Below are 16,366 nucleotides of genomic sequence, written 5' to 3' on the forward strand. Positions count from 1 at the left end.
AGTGGAGCGTAGGGAGAATTGTTAATCCTCCATAGCCAATGGGGTTGCTGTACACCCTTAATAACCATTATAATTTTTTTTAAAAAAAACCTGAAGCAATTTATACTCCATCCTCAACAGTTAATGCGTTCAGTTGTCTTGAAGTAATCCATCTTCCCCCTACCCCTTTCAATTTAAAACAAAAACCTCACACTAAGTAAGTAAAATTAATTAGGCTCCATTCTTTTCCAACTTAATGAAACACAATAGAGAAAAGTTCAAGTTTTAGTTACACACACACAAACACACACACAACCTACAAAGCACTGCAGGGGTCAGTTGGACCCCAAGAGTAAGGCTTCTGCTCCAAACTGACCTTAACGTGATGGAAAGGCTAACACTCTCATAGTTCAAACTTCCAAACACTGCTTTCTTAGATATAATGTACCGGTAATGAATCCTAATACATTACAAGCATGAAATCTGAATCTGCACGTTAGAACGATGAGATTATAGATTATACCTGTTCCATTAGTAGCAGCCCAGTGTTACACCTAGGCATTCTGGGGGGTTCTGTTCCTGATAGCCCAAGGGGAATTTAGATTAACATAGCCAGAACCAATAGTTTTTTAAAAAATCTCTTACTAGGTAAAAATTTAAAGGTGTCCTCTGGCCTCCAAATGTTGAATACTGTCAAAATTTGTATGTGATGGGTAATTCACCAGCTTTTCAAGAATCCATCCCCATGGTGGCTTCAAAGTGAAATAAAATGAGTTGTCTAAAGAAAAACAAACCCAAACAATGGCATGCAATATACAAAAGCAGAGCAGGGAAATCTGGCCTTCTAAATGATGTTGAACTACAACCCTGAACTTTAGCCATACAGGCTGAGGCTAATAGGAGTTAGGAGTCCAAATGGTTTTACAAAGTACATGGGGATTTGCTACCAGCTAGTCAATACAATACGTAGGGACCCAGGTGGTGCTGTGGGTTAAACCACAGAGTCTAGGGCTTGCTGATCAGAAGGTTGGTGGTTCGAATCCCTGCCACGGGGTGAGCTCCCGTTGCTCGGTCCCAGCTCTTGCCCACCTAGCAGTTCAAAAGCATGTCAAAGTGCAAGTAGATAAATAGGGACCACTCCAGCGTGAAGGTAAACGGCGTTTCCGTGCGCTGCTCTGGTTTGCCAGAAGTGGGTTTGTCATGCTGGCCACATGACCTAGAAGCTGTCGGCGGAAAAACGCTGGCTCCCTCGGCCTATAGAGTGAGTTGAGCGCCTTAACCCCAGAGTTGGACACGACTGGACCAAATAGTGCCGGAATTGGCAAATATCTAAGGAGAGGAATAAACCATCACAATAGCAATTTGCCAGAGGTTTGCCAAGCTTTTTGTACCAATGAGCACATTTTGAATTTTGAGTGTGTGCTGTGGGCACCAGTCACAAAATGGCTGCCATTGGGGACATGGCATAACACAAAATTAGACTAAAAAATCCATCAACCTTAGGCTTATCACAAGAAGTCAGCTATGCCCTGCTGGTCCTGATTGTGGAGATCACCACAATACTGAATATACACTGATGCTGTTGCTGTCTAACAAGAAAACTATACAAGGTGGCCACACCACACTCACTATCATCTCACAGAAATCACTTATTTCATAAAATTTATACGCTGCTTGATTAAAAAACAAACAAATCTCAAAGTGCTTTACAAAAATATAAAACGAGGATATCAAGGAAAATTCACAACCATACTTTAAAACATAAAAAGTTTAAATACTAAAACAGAGGTGGATTACCTTGAGTTAATACTAAAATTACCTCAAGGTAATTTAGAAGGTACTGTACATTTTGCCACATAACTTTCTTTCTGGGAGGGCTAGAGACCTGCTTTTTTCTTAAATGAAAGCTAAGACTCTGGGACATCTGCCTGCAGACACACACAAAATCCTTTCAAATGTCAGATTGATGACCCCTGCATTTTAATATTGAAAATGCATTATAATCTTGAAAAGTAACTCCATCTAGTAATGCTTCCTCAATTTTCATTGTAGGTGTGCAGTTGAAAGTAGTCTGCACTAAACATCACAAAAGACTGCAGTTTGAAGACCCAAACAAAAGTGTTGTGCAGATATGGAAAAGAAAATGGGTACATTCCTTTTTCAAAAAGATCAGTCAGGAAGCTCGCTGATACCAACTTCATGGGAGTTGAAGTTTGGGGATAATACAACTTCCCTTTAAACTCTTGCTTTTACATATTCATCCAAGCAGCCTTTTCATCCAATGGACAGTTTGTTCTTCCCTGGATTATTATTTTTTTATATAATAATAAAAAAAAACCTCTGTAAATCAGTAGTATGAGGACACCCAATTACCATTATTCAAAAATTTGGGAAGCCAAGTGGACATGAAAATATGCATCTTGGGTTGTTTAACCAACAGCCTTAGAACTTCAAGAGTTTCAACTATCTTCTAGTAGTACCAATGTATTTCCTGTATAGCCTGTAATTTGTACAATTTATAGAGGAAGACACTGCCAAACTGCAATACTGGTTCTTATTAGGGCTGTCATACGCTAATGGGTGTAAAAAAGCAATATACAAATTAACCATACACATATTTCATTTAGGTACATTTATTTTAAAAGAAACGCTAAGCTGAAATTAACAAGAAACATTCAATATGCCATTGAATGCTACAGACAAGAATCCAAAACTTGTGTTCAACTTACTATTTATATTCAGGAGTAACTAACAACCTATGCCTTCTAACAGATGCAATTGCACTGCATCAAACAGCTTTCATTTTAAAGCAGTTAACTATTTACAAATAGATGGATGTTTTTTCATCACTTTCCAAATAACAAAAACACAAATCTACTTTTATTATATTAATACTGCAAACATATTCACTTTGCCTCCTAGGCATTTTCGCATCTACCCAAAAGTTAAACTAACTTTGCGGTTGCCAATTGGCCTGTCATTTAATTCATTAATAGCAGCCACTGCCTCATTATAATTCATCATGGCAAGAATAGCTTCACCAGAAGACATTCCATATTCATTGCGCAGAATAGAAAGAGATTCTGGTATGATTTTATAACCATGGAAGAAATCCAGAATTTCATTAGCAGAAGCTTGAAACGGTATGTTCTTTAATTTAATCATTGTGACACGGTCTGAGCCACCTCTAGAAGTATAGTCAGGCCTAAAGTGCCCTTCTTGAAAACTACCAGGAATGCTGTCACCAGGAGGCCCTCTAAAAAGATCAGATGAGCGGATAAAATCATCAGACGGGTGTCTATAATGAGACAGGTGTTTTACGTTCCCATGCAAAGAGGATCCTTGTGAACTGCTGGGGTAAAAATGTTCACCTCTTTCATATCCACGGAGATTATCCTGTATCTTTTCATTTGATGTTGATGAAATATTAATACCAAACTCTTGCATTTGTTGCTCAGAAATACATCTTAGGAGTACCTCTGTTCCCAAAAACCGCCGGCGATTTAAGCTTTCAGCTTTGCGGGCTTGTTCTTCAGTTCTGAAGTTGACCAATGCTTCCCCAAGTCCAATTCCTTTGTCATCATAAAGCAAATAAATGTCACGGTTATCAATACTAAATCCTGCAAAGAACTTCTGTACTTCAACATTTGTCACATCAAATGGAAAGTTTCTCACATATACACAGGTCTTTAAGCCAGAATATTCATCTCTATCACTTCTTTCCTTTGCATGGTGCTGTCTTTCTGGTGATGTTTTTGTTTCAGAAGATCCAGTTAAGGACAACAGCTTTTCTTTTGAAATGGGATAGATGGAAACCGGCTGGCCTAGCAGTTTGTCCTTGTGAAAGCTCAATATAAACTCATACACCGCCAATGATCGACACAGCATAATTGCCTTTTTCGTCTTTGCTTCGCCTTCTGGCTTTAAAAATATAATAGGACTGGCAATCATACCTGGATGCCCAAAGAACTTTAGCAAATCTTTCTTCTCAACAGTAGGTAGGAGATTTTTAATGAGTATAGAATATTTTGTGCTTTCAAAACGAGAGTGTGTCGTAAACCTCTGCGGTGGAGACCTTGAACGGGTGCGTATCATATACCTCTGTTGTGGAGACCTTGACCGGGTGCGTGCCATAACCCTCCGTGGTGACCTTGACCGGGTCCGGGTCCTTGCCCTCCGTGGTGACCTTGACTGGGTGTGTGTCCTTACCCTCTGTGGAGACCTTGACCGAGGGCGTGCCTTAACCCTCCCTGGAGACCTTGAATGGGCACGTGACAAACCCCTCGCCACAGGAGACCTTGAATGGGCATGTGACAAACCTCTCGCCGCAGGAGACCTTGAATGGGCACGTGATGTAATCCTCCCTGCAGGAGACCTTGAACGAGTGCGTGCCATAACCCTCCCGGGAGACCTTGAACAGGTGCGTTTTCTTGAGGACAAATAGTCTGGCTCTCTTTGCGAATGCTCTCTGCTTGAAGAAAATGTTTCCTTATTCAAATGATGAGTGAAATGTTTGGTATTGAAAGGACCGCCAGTCTCTCCACCAAACTTAATCCATGTTCCTCTATTAGAGTTTCGTACGATAACAAATCTTGAACCCATATACTCTCTATCACGTTGAAGCCCTTCTGTGGCATGGCTTAATGTTGCAAATTTTACCACAGCTTCTCCAGTATTTTTACCATTAACTTTTCTCATAGCTATTCCCTCCACTTGTAATCCAGAGAAGAAATTGCGTACATCATCATCTGTTGCAGAGTAAGGCATACTACGTATATATAGGTACACACTTGGAAATGCCTCTTTCTTGGGCTGATTATAGTTTGGTTCCAAAATATCTGTATCACTGTTTCGAGATCCATTTGAACGGAACTCATTCTCCAACGGATCCATAGAACTACAGCTAGATTTATTAATTCCTTTATTAATGGCAGCAACTAAATTTGAAAAATTGCCAATTCCAGATGCGCCTGAGTTAATGGAACCTGCCCGTCTTTTCCTACTAATTTCTATTATAGTCTGCATTTCTGTCTTGCTGCTAAGAAAGAACTCTATACGTGAATCCTTGATAAATCCTCCAGAATAGCTCATTGCTTGTCGTGCATCTTCATCTGTTGCAAATATAACGAAAGCTTCCCCCTTTTCTCCTCCAATGATATGTACACCTCCATCAGGAATACTCAATCCTGAGAAGAAGCGGCGAATATCTGCAGAACCCGCAACAACAGGAAGCCCCTGTAAACGGATGACTACCGCCATTCTGCACTCAGCCCACAACAATAATCACCTGTGGACAAAAAGGTATATGTGATAGCAAGCCTTTAGTACACTGGAAAAGTTAAGAAGTGCTACAAATAAATAAAAGAACTCCTTCATCTGGAATAACAAACCTATTTTAGTGTGAAAGTTTACACACTATTCAATCTGAAATTCCGCACTGTCCACCAGCATTCCCCATTTTAAAAGCAGCAATATCAAACATCACTCTTCTTACAATCTATAATAAGACATATCAAACCTTTCACAGAATATAATCTAGACAACTATGGTCCTATGTTCTTGCCATCCATTAGCAAAAGCCAAGAAAGATCTGTGATCAAAAATGTCTCACGACTCTCTAGCAACTTACACTGAAATCTTAGATTTTCAGACATTTATGTTCTATCAGTAGAACAGCCCACCTCATAACGAATCAAATTTCAGCCATCCTTGCCCCTTGATCAGGATATTGAATTGCACATCTTTTCCAGTCACAAGCCTGGGAGAAAAAACCATCATCTCAGACAAAAGAAGCATAAGCTTTGAAGCTTACCTTTTTTCCCTTTAGAAGACCTGATAAAGTCTGTGAAATCAATTTAACTGTGGAAAGAAAATGAAACATTATTAACGGTCAAGAAGCAGGTTTATCCTGTGTTACTGTGGTATATTCATAATCATGGTCAACATCAGCCAATAAGAAATCAAGATTGGTATTCTTATGTTAAAATTATTTCCCAGTCCAGAGAGGCACAAAAATCAGAAATAACCAATCTCAACTGAACAACATTTTGGCCAGTGTATCCATTTAAAACAGATTGCAACAAGTGAAGAAAATAGTTTGAAATCAGTCTTCAAAAGATCCACACAGAGTTGGGTGGAGGAACCCAAACATTTCACTGCCTGTAGTTATAGAAAACTGAAGTCCCACACAAAAATAGGGAGTTGGCAGTTGTTCTTAAATTCTTTTCAGAAGAGGGTGGCAAGATGTTCGCTTGTAGTTTAATTCGTTGTTGTAAAGATGACCATATTGGAAGAAAAATCCAAAAATTAAGTAAATTCGGGAAAATATACTGCTTATGCTCATTCCAATTTCACCACAAAAGCTTGTCATTCAACCACAAATCCAGAATACAATATACTCTATGATATCTCTTTAGAGCACTAAAACATCACGAAAGTTAAGGCACTCAAATGTACTGACTACATTCATAAATGTAGTGTTCTCAAAGCGACTAGCATGAGTTTGGCCAAACTGCGGGAGGCAGTGGAAGATAGGCGTGCCTGGCGTGCTCTGGTCCATGGGGTCACGAAGAGTCGGACACAACTGAACAACAACATTCATAAAACATCTTCATGGCACTTTCCAAGCCAATCTTTTCACAAATTCCGTAAAATACATAAATATGAAGCAACAGAATAGCCCAATCCTATGCAGGTTTAACCGGAGGTCCAACTGAGTTCAAGGAAGCCTACTCAAAAATAAATGTCCGGATGATCACAATCACAGTGTCAAAATAGAATATTCTCTAGCATATATGGGAACAGTGCAAGAACCGAATTCATCTATAACTGATTCATACGACCAAGAAAGCAAACTATGAAATCTTATTTACTTTAAACTTGATTTCAGTAAAGTACATAGAAACGGCCTACTTTCTTTCACCCCCTCTGCAAATATCATAGACCACCAATCTGGAAGTTTCGAACAAGGGCTTTTTGAGAAGATTGAATAGTTCTCTAAAAGCACTATCAGTATCATACTGAAACCAATGGCTGTATTCTAATCAATAGGGATTAATAACATCTCATTACTCAAAAGCCTAATATCAAACATTCTTCTTATATACCGGTAATGTTATTGTTGGGAAGCAAGAACAAGAATAGCCTACTGAATCAGGCCAGTGGCCCATCTAGTCCAGCATCCTGTTCTCACAATGGCCAACCAGATGTCCTTGCAAGCAGGGCATCAGTGCAAAAACACTCTAACAATGCTAAAAACCAGCCACAAATGTTCTAAATACTCCTGGGTAACTCAAGATCTTCCACCAACACCATGGATAATATACACCATGTCCAACACAGAACTGAATCTATTTTATTTGTTTTTCGGGGGTTTTAAAAAGACAACTATAAATTCTTTTTCCGTCCCAGTAGAGACCTCCAAAGCAAGTAGACAAAGGTATTCACCGAAAGGAAAGTTTTTACTTCTAGAGGCCCATCCCCCAACAATAACAAAAAAATGAAACAAATATTAACAATTTGCTAAGTATTTTGTATATCCACAGAATAGTTATTCCCAATTAAAAATCTGTACGTGTATTTTACTCCTATGCAGTCCTTGATGAGAAAGAAGCTAACACAAAACAAGAATATAGATTCCTGTTAAAACATGCACTTCTAACAGCTAAACAGGCACTTCTAACTCCTATACTTAAACTGTTCATGATAATGTTATTGGAGTACTGTAGTGTCTAGGCTATTCCTTCCCAGGGACTGGTGCATGATAGAACTCGGGGATATCCTGAAAGAGCAAAAATATACTGTACTTTGGTACAGAGTATGTGAAGGGCAGAGAAGGCACGCCATCCTGAGCATCTTAGAATTCTTCCTTTTTCTCCAGGTAAATGCAGGCTAGGAGAAATCACACCACCAAAGAACATTTCTTGGGCAGCCATCAAGAACCATTTGTTAAAACAAGCCGTGAATGCGGTCAGCATCTCCTTAGTCCTGCGTGGTTCTCCCATACCAGTTCCTGTATATTCCAATGCACTCCCAGGGATGCCAGCGGCAGAAAGGTCCAGTGGGTTCCAAGGGATTGCTATTAACCAACCATTCGAAAACGCGTGGGAGAACAATAGATTCTGTGGCTAGGGCGAAAAAGAAAAAGAAAAACCAAAATCAAAAGCCACGATGACCGTCACCGGGTATGAACTGGAATCACCAACCGGATCAGCCACTCCTAAATTGGAGCTGTAATTCGTCCCCAGGCCGGAATGAATTCCGTCCACAAAAAAGAACGGTGTTCGCTTGAAGGCAGTATTATTTTGTCACCGCACCTACTACACTGGACGCTGGAGGGGGAAGAAGAAGAGTTTGGATTTGATATCCCGCTTTATCACTACCAGAAGGAGTCTCAAAGCGGCTCACATTCTCCTTTCCCTTCCTTCCCCACAACAAACACTCTGTGAGGTGAGTGGGGCTGAGAGACTTCAGAGAAGTGTGACTAGCCCAAGGTCACCCAGCAGCTGCATGTGGAGGAGCGGAGACGCGAACCCGGTTCCCCAGATAAGGAGTCTACCGCTCTAAACCACTACACCACACTGGGAAGACATAGGCGCGGCCTCCCCCTACAAGTAGCCACCAGGTACGTCCCGTCACCGGTTGCCCGCGCACTACTGAATATAAGTTATCACCCACCGGGGTATCGCTCGGACCCCTTTTACCACAAGGGAGAGAAGCACAGTAAGGGGCAGGAGGTGTTTCTGCAGCTTAAGACACTCACTACCGATAACAGCCAGGCAGCTTACCCGCGTGCTAACACACCAACTCGCGTGTACACACAAACACACATACGACCACACCCTTTAGCGCTACTAACCAAGCCCGTGTGGCGCGAATGGGCCCGGAGAGCGCCCAGGCTCCGCGACTTCCCTCAACGGAAGGAAGGAAACAGCGCAACCGCTTTGCTTTTGCTGCGGCGGGAAAACTCGCCAGACCCAACGGCGCGGCCTCTTCCGTACGGCCTCGCCACGTCCGAAAGCGCGCCTCGTCGCGGCCCGCCCAGCTACACCATCTGAAACGCGCGGTACTCGCTCGCCTCCAGCAGCAACAGCGCTACTCTCCCCTCGCTCTGCCTCACAGAGGAAAAGGCCCAACTGCAAGGGACAAAATGGCAGCCGCCTTCCTCCCCGTCTCCCTCAGGAGAAACGCGAGGACGGGCGCCGGGAGGAGGGGGAAATGGTTCTGCTGCGCACGCGCGCAAAGAGTCCCCCAGAAGCCGTCTAGCAACCAGTACGCATGCGTCTGTTGCTGTACAGGAAACTCGAGGCTTCACCAATCGTTTTGCTTTGTCGTATCGTTTTCTGTTAGTATGGCACATGAGCGGAAGAAGTAAATTCTTGCGCACAGTGCAGTTTCGATGGAAAAGAATTAGAGTGTGGAAATAACAGCAGCTAATTTTTTACGTGTCTTCATTTCCACCTCTAGTTCAGAAATCAATCTGTGCCCTTTTTGTCTCATGCGAATTTTCGTTAAACTTCGCGCAGTTTTCCTGTCTGAAATCGAATGGAAAATAGGAGTTGGGGTTGGCTATTCCGGTTTCCTAGTGTTTGTCCAAAAAAAATTGGTGGTTGTCTAAATTTCTGGTGTTCTATCATCACCATTGGCAGTAGCTCCTAACAGCAGTTTTATAATCTGTGCCTTATGTGGCACCTACACAATAATCTCAAATAAATGCACTTATTCCCTGGCATGAACGAAACACCCATCTTGCTTGATTTGGAATTTGCAACCCTACGCTTTAACTGAGAAAAAAAAAACCCTACTGAATTTGGGACGGATTTCTTCTGCGTAGACATGCTTGGTCTTTCCACGTAGAAAACCCGTTTATTGACTTGATGTAAGAGTGACCGCAAAACAGGGAAAAAAACTGACTTGCGAAAGGCCAATTTCCCCCCTTTATATTTGTCGAGAAAATTTTAGGCAGATCCCAGTATTCGGTCAACTAAGGCTGTAATCCTAACCCCAATTACCTTGGGAGCAAACCCCGTTGAATTCAGTAGGGCACCTACGGTATTGGGGAATGGTTGATTTGCGCACTCTGATATATTTGGTCTGCCTGGCATCCCGTAGCGGCAGCTCCGAAACGCGAGAGCCTATTGGCTGCGCCGCTGAGGAAGGCTGCCGAGGCCGAGGCCTCGGTAGCCATGGCGACGGCGAGGCTTTGGGTTTGCGCGGCCTTCTTCTTACTCCCGTTCGGCGCGGGACTGTCGGGAGGCCAGGGCTTCTTCCTCCCGCTGCACCGGCCCCAGGGCTGCGGTGGGACGCAGTACTTTGACATCGCCAGCCTGAGTTGCGGGCAGTGCGGGGCCTCGCAGAGGAAAAGCTCTCGGGGTGAGGAGAGCTGGGCGAGCGCGGCTTACAGGCGAAATCTCTAGGAAGGGCCGCCTGGCGAGGAGCCAGCGCCTCGGGAAGGCCCACGGGAGGGCTCCTTCCCCCGCTTGTATCGAAGCCTCATTTCTTTCCACTTCAGTCATACTCCCGAGTACATGAGCCGACCCATGAAATCCATGGCGTTCCCATTGATTGGAATGGGCCTGCTGCGGGTATGGCTAACGTTGCGTATTGCCCTATGTCTCCCTCCCTCTAATGTTTCAATTCAAATGCAGCTACAACGAAGAAATCGTTAAAGGCCAAGTGAAATAAACCGCAAGGTCCAACCCCAAAAATACCCAAACATCTTATGTAGTTACAAGAGAATGCAACTGTGTATGAAGTGGGTCTATGGAACTTTTCCTCAAGGGGTGAATTGATGGGATTTACCGGTATTCCAGGGCCGTTGATAAAGCATTTTAGAGAAGTGGGGCCTCTATAGAGAAGGCTTTTTCATGAATGCCTATTTGGTCTTGGGTTTGGACATCTAAGGAGGGCCTTTCCTGTCATCTTCGCAGGAGCTAAAGAACTGAGCTCAAAAATTTGTTGAGACCCAATCTTTCTTCATTTCATCAGTCCAATTAGGATGGGGGGAGAGTAATTTTGTTGTTGCTATTGTAAAACACACCAAGTGATCTACCAGTAGACCCTGATACGACACCTTGCTGTAAGGTGTGGCTGCTTCTGTCACTCCCTGGTGTGTGTTGTTATTTATATAATCAGTGTGCATGGTTAGGTTGAAAGAGTGACAGGTCCAGGGTCAGTCAGTAAGTTTCACAGCCTACAATAGGATTTGAATCCAAGTTTCCCCAAACAGAGTCCATTACTAGCCATCAAAGCACACAGAAGTGCCAATGGAGAGGCGGGCTTTTAGCATAGCTGTCAACCCTCCCTGCTGTTTCCCAATGCTGTAATAAGGGAATTTCCCACAAAAAAGGAAAGGTTGACAGCTATGTTTTAGGATATATTTCAGAGAGGTAAGCTTGTTAGAGCAAATTGGATTTCAGTGTGTAGCAACTGAAATAACAAGTTATTGTGTTGGTTTCAGGTACATCATGCACTTGTCTACCAGGATTCAAGTTAGTTTCTGATAATGGTGGATCTTCTATAGCTTGTGAAAAATGTCCAGAAAGCATGGTAATGTTATACTTGCAATAAATTCTAAACAGTTTTTACTGCAAACAATGTATAGATGTACTATATAGTTATAATGCAGTGAGATTTAAAATATTTCAATATGTGTTTTCTTAGAGTGGAGTTACCCAAGATGGATGGGACTGCATTACTTGTCCTAAAGGCTTAACTAGTGAAGGAAGATGTAAATGCCCGGTTAATGAGATCTTGGGTAAGAATTCTATGAAGTTGTTCATAGTGTTAAAATATTAGATATCTCCAGCAAAGGAAGCAGTACTGAATATTTTTGTGGGTTGTACCTAATATTTTAAGTCCATGAATGGAAAGATCTTCAATTCATGGAAAGAGAGTTGTGCACTTAAGAGTTGCACACCAAGGCTGTGTACACACTATACATTTAAAGTACATTATGTCCCCAAAAGAATCATGGGAGCTGTAGTTTACCTATCACCAAATTGCAGTTCTCAGCACCCTTAACAAACTATAGTTCTCAAGATTCAGGTTGGGGAAAGTCATGTGCTTAAAATGTATGATGCATACTCAGCCTCAGAAAGGGTCCTTCTATTCATGGGATGAAAAGATTGGATATAATACTATATGTTTGATTTCTGTCTTAAGGAAGTAACAAAAATATATTAGTCTTTTCACCCACCCAATATCAAATACTATGCTGCATTTGAGGAAGGTCATTTTTGCAGCTATTGTACTATGGGCTTCTCAACTAAAATCAAGAGGTCAATAAGTCAGTAACAGAATGATAATAACAGAGACAAAAAATGAAAATATAAACTTATTAACTTGCTTTATACTGTCAATGATTTGTCTGTCTAACTTGGCATTGTCTCTTCTGACTAGCTTTACAAGACTTCAAGTTGAGGTCTTTCCCTGCTACCTTAAATGCTTTAATTCAGGAGTGAGGAACAGGATCCAGTCAGTAGGCTAGATCCTGACCTCTCCCACACCTGTGGGTCATTTTGACAAGTTTCTATAGCATAGTTGTTAGGATTAAGAGACCCATCCATGTGTAAAAAGCACTTCCAAGTAGCTGGTTTTCTAACTGCATCAATCCCTTATGTCACATGGAGTTTCACTCCAGAGAGTTCTGGAAGATTTTGGAATGATTTTTTCATAACCACCAGAGCCTATGGAAAAAAGAGCAGTCCTAGAAGACCCCAGCATATGTGCAGAACACTGAAAAGCCCTTTGGATCACAGTAAAGTTTTAAATTTGTGACGTGCATTAGGCAACTGAATTTTCTAGCTTTTTTCTGAAACATTGCATTTGTACATGGTTATTCACATGTACATATTATATAAGCCTATATGCCATGTTACTATATGTGTTACTTAGTGGAAAGAGACACCAATGGTGTGGTGTTGGCAGATGCATTATGTGTTCCATGTGATGGAAAAGGGAAGTCATTTGCTACTTCAAATACATTAAATAACATGTAAGTATTCTTTTTGTTGAAGACTTGCTTTGGGAGAAGGGGTTGTTGATTTATTCTTTTATTCATGGACAAATATATGAAATTGGAAGTAAGTGCAATTGATACAATTTTGCAAAATGTTGCAGGAATGCGGTTGTATGCAGTGCTTTTTTCTAAAAAAAATGTTTAGGGGTACTCTCATTTTCCTACTCTTATTGAAATACCGCCCCTCAATGAGGCCAAACTTAGATTCACAAATGTTTAGGGGTATGCGTCCCTCCAGAAAAAAAACACTGGTTGTATGCAATATTACCCAGGTAACATTCCATGCATGCTGCCTTACCCTCATCTCCCCATGCACCCCAAAATCCATTTCACAGAGCCCACCAACCCTTTTGGAGCAGACTTTGAAGGGTGGCTGCAGGGGAGAGGAGGAGGAAGTTTTGTTGTGCAAGTAGAACGCTGCTCTGTGAGCTGAACAGCATTGCATACAACCTATAATTTCAAACTTTCTGACGCGCTCCCATGTTTAAAAGAAAATGGAATCAGATCAGATACATTTTCAGCTTCATAAGTCATAGTTTAACTAAATGTCAGGTCTGTGACTGTAGTAGGTTCTTACTCACTGGTTGAAGACCAATGCTTTAAAGCACAGTTCCCTATTACAGCTGAAATGGGGAACTTCAGTTTTATGTCAGGTTTCTAAAAAGGATTTAAACTTGGTTAGTGAACTGATGTTAAACCATAGGGTAGAATTCAGTGTTGTGCTATGACAAATGTTCTAGCTGCACAAGCATTTTACCTGTACACTGTTTCAGGACCTCCAACCAGCCAGTTTCAGAGGGCACAGTGTAAGGGGGGGGGGGAGTCCCATAATGGGGAACTGGCTTGAAGATACCAGAACTGGAGCACTAGAGGAAACCAACAGAAAACTGAAGCAAGGAGGCTCAAACCCAACACTCGTTCCTAGCTTTCTGTATTGTAGTTTAGGAAGCTGGCAGTGATAAGTCCAAAAAGATCCATTTTCAGTAAATTACTGATAGCATGCAAAAGGAAGCTGGTTCTGGAATATAAGGGCAGTAGTTTTTCTGTATAGGTGGAAGAGAAAGTTCAACTCAACATCCTCCTAAACATGTGCATCATTTTGTCTAATACAGTTGTTTTTGATTTGAAGAAAAAACCTCAATATGTGTTTGCTACTTTTTCAGTGCTGAGAAATATGTGTAAACCTATAAACTTTCCTTAAGCTTAGGCCAGATTTACTTAAATTTCTCCAAAAGAATGCACAAATATAAGCCCCAAATATCTTTATGTTCTTCAAACTATTAACATTTGTTTGCCTCTAGATTAGTCTCCTCCATCTTGGTGCCCTTCTGATATTTTGGAATACAACTCCCATCAGCACTGGCTGTGGTAGTTTGGGTCCAGTGGGAGTTGTAGTTCAGTCTTCCCAACCTGCTGCCCTCTAGCTGTTGCTGGATTGCAGTTCCCACCATCCAGACCATTTAAGTTCATCCCTGACACTGGGGCTAATGGGAGTTGGAGTACAACACTACCTGGAGGACTCCTGGCAGGCAAATGCTACTCTAAATGCTGCTATTATTACTACTATTATTATTAAGATTATTATTAATAATAATTTATGTACCAGGCTATATCCGCAGGTCTCAGGGCCTTTCACAAGATAAAATTACAATATAAAAACACAAAATATATAATCAAAATGTAAACAGAAACAGCCAAATAACCCCCCCAACACATAAAAACGATTTTAAAAGCACACAATTAAAAAGCAGTTTGAAAGGATGTAAACAGTACTCGCTGCTGGGCAGCAGTAGTCCTTTTGTAGTTTGTCAGTTATTTCAGGATGCTTCATTTCTATGAGGAGAACAAGACATTATAGAAAATGCTAGGTGTCAGTCAAAAATAGCATTCCCACATCTATGCCACATCTCATCTGTAGCATCAGGTGAAACTCACTAGGGGAAATCAATTCATCATTCTGCTAGTTTACCCAGCAGCAGCCTCCAATGCTTATGAAGCTAGCATGAGAAAATTCATAGTGTGATCATATTACAGCACATAGTGAGTTTCACAAGATATTATGGGAGGAATAAGACACAGAGATATCATTTTTTGCAGCATTTTTGTCCTCCATAACTCTACTTATCTCTCACGAGTATATCTGAATTGGATACTCTGAACTGTTAGATATGTGCACCTGATAGAACTAATGGTATAGTCTGCTTTTCATAAATGGGGCAAGTCTGTTCTCTGGTGTTGCCTGTGATGTTATTTCATTATAAAGGATTACTAAACTATAGGGTATGAAATGCCTTCAAGGAATGCCTTCAAATTCTATTTTTATCTTTTTAGGTGTATAAGATGTGAACCAACATTCATCAGTGTAAACAAGTCATGTAGCTGTTCTGAGCCCAATATTTTAGTAAGTACAATAGGACATCTTTGGGAGAAGGAAAGGTTAAGGAAATAACCCCTATGCAAATCTGGAGTGGAGTCCCTAAGACAGTTGGGTGGTGTCTTGTATGCCTCCTTCCAGCAACACCTGCAGCCAAGCTGGTGCCACATGCATTGCTCTGCTTTACTTGGGACCACATAAATGAGGTCAAGTGGTGGTCTTGTTTTCTGGGCAGCCCAGGAACTCACTGCTCAGGCATGCTCCCCAGTGAGGTCACCGATGCTGCTAACGCAGCAATAACAATGCAGTCTCTGCAGTTACAGCGGGCGCTTTGATTCTGCAATGATTTGACTTTGCCCACAGAGGTGCACTGCATTGTTCCTTGAGACGGATGCAAACGAAATAATAGGACAATATGTAGGCGAAGCAGTTTCAGTTATATCCCACAGTGGGAGGTTTGCTCATGTAAGCTACCTTCCCTGTCATCACATCCTAGGTCCCCTGACCCTCAAAAGATGCTATGTCACAGTACTGCAGTAGGGGGAGGACACAGAAAGGGCCCTTTGTGCAAGTGGGATTCTGCTCACCTAACTCTGGATTCATGCCTCTTTCCATTTGTGACAAAGCTATTCTAGATCCAAGCCTCTGTCTTTAAGAGTAGATATTTACATAATTTGATTTTTAAAATATATATATATCTTTTCAGACAGGAGGTTTATGCTTCAGGAGTACGGGGAATTACCCCCCAAAGGGAATTGCAACAGTACGCTTTGGAAAGCTAGTAAGTCATAGTAATAATCATTTTGTTTGCATGCTGCCAGAGTGTTTGCATACGTTCAACTTACTATTTATATTCAGGAGTAACTAACAACCTATGCTTTCTAACAGATGCAATTGCACTGCATCAAACAGCTTTCATTTTAAAGCAGTTAACTATTTACAAATAGATGGATGTTTTTTCATCACTTTCCAAACAACAAAAACACAAATCTAAT

At 41.5% G+C, this 16,366-nt stretch overlaps 2 protein-coding genes across 4 annotated transcripts; one reads left to right on the forward strand and one right to left on the reverse strand.

Annotated features, from left to right (window-relative positions):
• Positions 1-2,309: 2,309 nt before the first annotated feature.
• LOC117050149 (RNA-binding protein 12B-like) lies at positions 2,310-9,170 on the reverse strand. 3 transcript variants are annotated; one of them, XM_033155564.1, is made up of 3 exons: positions 8,837-9,170; positions 5,792-5,838; positions 2,310-5,266 (listed from the first exon to the last, which is right to left on the reverse strand). In XM_033155564.1, the coding sequence occupies exon 3, from the start codon at positions 5,236-5,238 to the stop codon at positions 2,914-2,916; it is 2,325 nt and encodes a 774-aa protein (XP_033011455.1). In that variant the 5' UTR covers positions 5,239-5,266; positions 5,792-5,838; positions 8,837-9,170; the 3' UTR covers positions 2,310-2,913. The 3 variants fall into 3 exon arrangements, with proteins under 3 accessions (XP_033011455.1, XP_033011457.1, XP_033011456.1); XM_033155566.1 differs by lacking the exons at positions 5,792-5,838; positions 8,837-9,170 and having other exon boundaries at positions 2,310-4,237; positions 4,316-5,506; XM_033155565.1 differs by lacking the exons at positions 5,792-5,838; positions 8,837-9,170 and having other exon boundaries at positions 2,310-4,276; positions 4,316-5,506.
• A 970-nt stretch (positions 9,171-10,140) lies between these two features.
• Positions 10,141-16,255, forward strand: LOC117050152 (meckelin-like). Its single transcript, XM_033155570.1, has 6 exons — positions 10,141-10,350; positions 11,438-11,526; positions 11,641-11,734; positions 12,874-12,973; positions 15,329-15,398; positions 16,078-16,255. The coding sequence occupies exons 1-6, from the start codon at positions 10,164-10,166 to the stop codon at positions 16,237-16,239; spliced, it is 702 nt and encodes a 233-aa protein (XP_033011461.1). The 5' UTR covers positions 10,141-10,163; the 3' UTR covers positions 16,240-16,255.
• Positions 16,256-16,366: the final 111 nt, after the last annotated feature.

This window comes from Lacerta agilis, chromosome 7 (assembly GCF_009819535.1).
Source record: "Lacerta agilis isolate rLacAgi1 chromosome 7, rLacAgi1.pri, whole genome shotgun sequence".
Lineage (NCBI taxonomy): Eukaryota > Metazoa > Chordata > Lepidosauria > Squamata > Lacertidae > Lacerta > Lacerta agilis.